The 6000-nt window shown below is 33.8% G+C and overlaps 1 protein-coding gene across 1 annotated transcript in view; it reads left to right on the top strand.

Annotated features, from left to right (window-relative positions):
- Positions 1-532: 532 nt before the first annotated feature.
- Positions 533-6000, top strand: part of LOC129231699 (uncharacterized) — a 58484-nt gene continuing 53016 nt past the window's right edge. Inside the window, exons 1-2 of the mRNA XM_054866062.1 lie at positions 533-628; positions 2153-3883. Of these exons, the coding sequence (XP_054722037.1) occupies positions 533-628; positions 2153-3883 (1827 nt within the window). The remainder of the gene's footprint in view (positions 629-2152; positions 3884-6000) is intronic.

Raw genomic sequence — 6000 nt, 5'->3', positions numbered from 1 at the left:
TTTATTATAGATTCCAATACAGTTGTTTTTTTACATGTTTTTGATAAATATAAAATTTTAACAGCCATATCGTCGGTTTAGAGGAAAAACTCACGAAGTGCATTTTAAGTCGATTTTGAGGTGTTAGAACATAACTTTTTTTACATTTTTTCCACATTTCCAGAAATGAATCAAAGTGCACTTCGTGAATTTTACCTCTAAACCGACGATATAATAAGTCAGAAAGACAAAGCAACAAGCAAAATTACGAATAAAATTGCAATTTAGTTGTCGTTTGTGCTTTTATTGTGTTGATTCTCCTGCTTATCTATTACTTCAGCTTAAAGGTAAACTTTTTACCTTATATAAGATTTTGATAAAGATCTTTCCAAAATTAACGACTACGCAAGATCACGTGTGCCAGTGTCATCTTCCACCAAATTACTGAAGCGAATCGACCATTTCCGGCGACAGGGAACCTTTCCAAATTCTTTTCTCGCACTGAAAAACGGAAAAGAGAAAAGAGAAGAAAAAGAAAGCGATTTTTAACAAGATGTACTTTACTTCAAAGAGCTTCAGTCAAATGACATTCGATATTTTACCCACTTGTTGTCCTACTTGTTTCACTTTCCTACTAAAGTCATCACAGGTATTTATTTTTCTTTGTTGCAAATCTGGATTTTTTTCGGTCCTTATTCGTCCCGAATATATATATATATATATATATATATATATATACTCTTTCGTGACACTTTTTGCAAATGATATGCAAACATTTTATTTAATGCTGATTATTTGTAAAAAATTTCATTGAGTAGAATATTTCCTTTAGTGTACTTGTTGTGTTTGTACACTGTACATACACGACAAGTAAAAAAGCATTACAACTAAAACATAAATATATTTTGAATGCACTGTAAAAACAATTTACAAAAGTTCCTGGAACATAACGGGCATCTAATGTGCCAAAATTCTACAAATAACATAGTCGGCAAAAACCAGGAAAGTTTCCCGCTAAAAGTTAGTAACATTCTTGAAATTAGCCTGGAATCTTTTAGAAAAAATCAGAAGCCTTCCCAAGCAAAGTCAATTATGTTTCTGTACATTAACCAAGAACCTTTAGTGAAAACTTATGTATGGATACAGAAATAGCTTGACACCTTCCTGATTTACCAGGAAAGCTCCTAAAGCAAATACGGCCGAAGCTAAGACGGAATTACAAGCAACTCCTTCAAAAACTACAATGTCCGGAGACTACATTTCGCCCTTGATTAGGGCTCAGTAAATCCCAAAGTGCAGTAACTAAGCTTAAAGAGACGCACTCCCAAAAATTAAGACATATGCCTCGAAAATTTGGAAACATTTAGAAAAATATGTTATGTGCTTTTTTGTACGGCTGATTACTTTTCGTACCATGCAGATTTGTAAACGTAACATTAGCTGTATGTTTATGTATATACACATTAAAAATTGTGTATCAAAACAGAAAAGAGGCTGTGTTCTTTATTGTAATCGAAGAAGGTATTGACTGTGGGGAAAACGCATGACCAAATCTGATTAAATAAGTGGTAGAGAACAACATTCCATGCGATACCCATTACAAAAGCACATTATACGTGTGTAATTAACTGGTAATTATTTGCATATCTGAGCATGATGTGCAATTTGTTTAAATTTCCCATTATTATTGCTTCCTTCATGGTGTAGCTATGCTATGGGAAGAGAGGTAAATAAAAAGTGCATAATAGTCCATGCTGATCGTTAATCTGTTTAATAATTGACATACTGAATTTGTATCTCAATAATACATAAATCGTTTGCTACTTTCACTGACGCGTTTTTATGTATATTCAGACGAATAAAGTTAAAATAAGTATAATTTTGTATAATTTTCTTTTTCAAGCTTTAAACGTCTAATATGAATTGAAACAATTTTTAGAAGCTGTATATATTTTGTGAAAATTTGGCACTTGTGATGCTTGATACATATGGGATTGATCATGGCATGCAAAATTTCTCGTGTGCTGTAATAATTGCAAATTGTGCTGTAATAGTGTAAATTGTGCTGTAATTAAAAGTGTTTACTGATTTCCTCCTTTTTTTGATTATTTATATTTTTTATTGTATATTTTTTGAGTTAAAGTAACAAAAATTATTTTTCTTTGAATTTCAGAATCAATCCAAACTAAAGAGGCAAGCAAGTTCTCCATTGCTAGATTGTGCCATAGAAAATTTGTCGGATACTCATGCCACCAAGATCCCTCGCACTGGTCCTTCAAGTGATGCATTTTGCTCCTCAACGCCGAAGCAACAACAAAACTCTCAGCAACAATCGGGGGTTCCAAGTTTTTCTGTTCAGATTGTACAACAGTTTAGTTCCAATTCTTCCAAGTCTCCTCTTTCCCAAACAATACAAACAAATGTCACTGTACAAACATTATCTGGGAATTCCATTAAAACATCAAACTCTCCTCTAGCACCAAACAGTATTTCTGCCACTCCCAGTCCAGGGGGTGTGGGCTCCAATGTTGTGAAAAGTGATAATAACCAGCTCAATAATCCATCTTCTAACGCAGCTGGTGCTTCAGTATCAGTCGGAGGTAGTATTGAATGCAAAAAAGAACCCGACACAAATTTTACACCTTGTAGCATTAATGGATCTCATCCTTTATCCGAATTAAATAGTGACTTTACGAGTGCCAACAATACTAATGCTACAACTACATCATCTACTGCTGCTACTACAGGGGATCGATTTTCTGATTCTTTAGCAAATCTTGGATTTCCTGAAGATTCTAATGATGACGTTATCCACCCTGATATTCTCAAAGACATTATTGATGATGTTTTTACGAATCCATCCGATCTCATGAACGGGTTTAATTTTGTTGATAGTCTCGGTCTTAAAGACAATAATAGTCAAGATGAAAAGGATTCGTTGAAGACTATGAGCTTAAATAAGTCAATGGAAAATAGTCCTCCAAATAACTTTCAAAATTCAACTAACAGTCCAGGTTTCTTTTCAATGAGTCAATCGCAACAAACTGTGTTTGATTTTCAAACTGGTAATCTTAACTCTAATGCAACATCTCAGTCTGTGCCAAACAATAACAACGGTCCTACAAGTTTTACTTCTGGTCGTCTTGGCTCTTATGCAGCCACATCGCCAAATATGCAAGGCATGCCTAATAACGGCCTTGGTCTTGACTTTAAACTTACAGAGCCCAGCCCAGCGGCTCAAACACTAAAGCAAATGGCTGAACAGCACCAAAATATGCAGCAAAAGCAACAGCAAATGGGCATAGGTATTGGAGCGGCGCATCCAAGATCTCCCTTCTCTGATGGTTTTTCAGATCCGTTATCTAATATTCGAGCGAACTTTCTCAATGGCTCACCTAACTCCATGTCATCTGTTCAAAAAAGTCCCACTGGTCTTTTTCAGCCTGTTGGCTTTACTCAGCAACAATCATTTACAGTCCCCAATAATTCTGCAGTTAAACAAGAAGTAGTCACGCCAAATACGCCCGTTTATCCTTCTAATATGAACGCGCATTTAACTGAAGTAGATCTTCACAAAAGAAGGCAGCTTATGCTTCAGCAAAACCAAATAGGAAATATTCCACGACCACCTTTTTCACATAGCCCAGATCAAAAACGACCTTATCAGGGGATGCGCTCTCTTCCTCTTTACAATGAGTTGTCTCCTGGGCAACCTCAAAACGAAGGCAGTGCAAGTAACAGTCCAGTTCCTCATCATCCTGCCCAGTTTATGCGAGGGGTTTCTACTCCTGGTGTAACGCCCCCACCTCAAGGTTTTGGATCTAGCCCGTCTCCTTCATCTGGTGTTATACACCTGAGTCAAAGTCAGCAGATTCAACTATCAGCTAAAAACCAACAGCTTCAGGTATGTCTTTATCTGAAAAACTATGTATAATTTAGAAGGTTTAGTGTTCATTTAGCATGAAGGAATTATGTTTAGAACTAAATGATGCTCAAAATTTTTAATGATTTTCAATTCACTATATTTTTGCGTGAATCATTGTTTATGAATTTTATTCCAATTTTCTTTCAAGGTTTTATCTTTTTCACACCAATGATATAGAGATAACAAATCACACAATAATCGTTCTGTAGGGTAAATCCAGGAGAGACGCCGCACCCAGAATATATGCCGCACGCTTATTATTTCTCGTAATTATAGATTGATTGCAATCAAACGCTCAATATAAGTGAAAAATAAAATTTCTTTAACCACTATGTAGCTCGAATCCCAATTCAATGATCACGTTTAGCTGTGAAATCGTTATTTTGAGATGAGTGCATGATTTCGCTACCGAATACTTTTTGAATATCTTTATGGGATGCATCGATAATTAAAATAGAACTTGATCTGTCTTATTTCACTATATTACTCACATAAATTACTTGAATCTATTTTCTGTGTTTAATTATAATGTGAACTTTTTTCTTTTGAACAGCAACGATCTTCTAGATCTAGATCATTTGTGTTTGGCATTGGCGGATATTTAAGCATTGGTGCCGAAACACAACAGAAGAGGTGGAAAATTCCTTAATCAACATCAGCACACCTCAAACTCATTTACAGCCTTCAGAACCTAGAACTAACGCTTAAACCATCATCACCTAATAAGCACTTCCGTAAAATATTTCGTATTCCGAGACTTAATCAGGTGATAGAAAGCACATCATTCAAAAAAAAAACATCAGTAACCTTAGCCGCTATTGACCATAGGAAGGCGCTTAAATCAAATTTGGGGAAAAGACCCCTCCCCCCCCCATCCAAAATAATGACAAAGCTACCTAGAGAAAATTTAATTTTCAATATAGTGAGGATCCCACGCCCACCAGGCATTAAAAAATGTTCAAAACTGTCTAAATTCAATACAAAACTGAAATCATTTAGTTTATTTTTGTTTTTATTTAATAAATTGTTCTTCAGATACAAATATATTTATTTATTATTTCATTCTGTTCTTATGCCAGTCGCGGCGTAACCTCGCACAACCCCTGATCATACGGGTGACGCGCTGTAGTGTAATATTTTGCCACAAAATTTTCAAAATGTAATAATTAAAAAAATATTTTCCTCTTAGTACACATGTTATACATTTATCATTCCATAGCGCAATATGAATTATTTTATTTTATGTATTGTATAGGATTCTTTTACACAGTTGCAAAAACAAGTGTGGCTTAACTCTTGGATTTACCTTACTTCAATTTTACAGAACTAACTAGATAAGGTTTAACCTTAATAATATGGCATTTTATTTATTTATTAATTTAATTATTATTATTATTTTTATTTATTTATTTATTTATTTTTGCAGTGGTTTATGAAATCAAACCGAATTCTTCATTTAAGTATTCTTAGACTACTCGAACTGTTTAATTTATTTTCCCTTCGCTTTTGTTTTCTGGGGGGAAAAAAAGCTTTTTCTTTGCTTTTAATCAAATATTTTATTAAATCTCGAAGCGAAGATATACCTCAATGTCTTTCCACCATTTTTCAGATAGTGATATAATATGAAAAAAGAACAAACAGAAAAAAAAGGCGAATTAATTATTTAATGAACGATGCTCTCTTAATTCTTTGATTTTCAACAACGACATCTTGCAGTTCAGTACTCGTACAATATAAGACAAAATTCGGTTTTTAATCATCTTTAATTTCTCGCAAATTTTAACTTTTTATTAAATGAATGAGGTTTTAGGTAAAAGTAAATGAGCGCACGATTTCAAAGCTGTTATGAACTAGATTGGATTTATGACGTTGCTTATTTTAATGATAAACCATCTCAGCACTGAGCCAATATCTCTTTAATATGAAACCCCCACATCTTTAGAGAAAAACTTTTCCAAAATACGTAATATGCATAACAAAAGCACAAAGCATAAAAAAATGTTTTGTCTTGAAAAAAAAAAAAAAAAAATCGCGGTGAATTAAATTTATGTTTTGCACTCAACCCAGCTTTAAAAAATAAATAAATAGCTTTTACA

The sequence above is a fragment of the Uloborus diversus genome, chromosome 10, assembly GCF_026930045.1.
Source record: "Uloborus diversus isolate 005 chromosome 10, Udiv.v.3.1, whole genome shotgun sequence".
NCBI classification, from domain to species: Eukaryota; Metazoa; Arthropoda; class Arachnida; order Araneae; family Uloboridae; genus Uloborus; species Uloborus diversus.
This window is presented reverse-complemented; position numbering and strand designations above follow the sequence as displayed.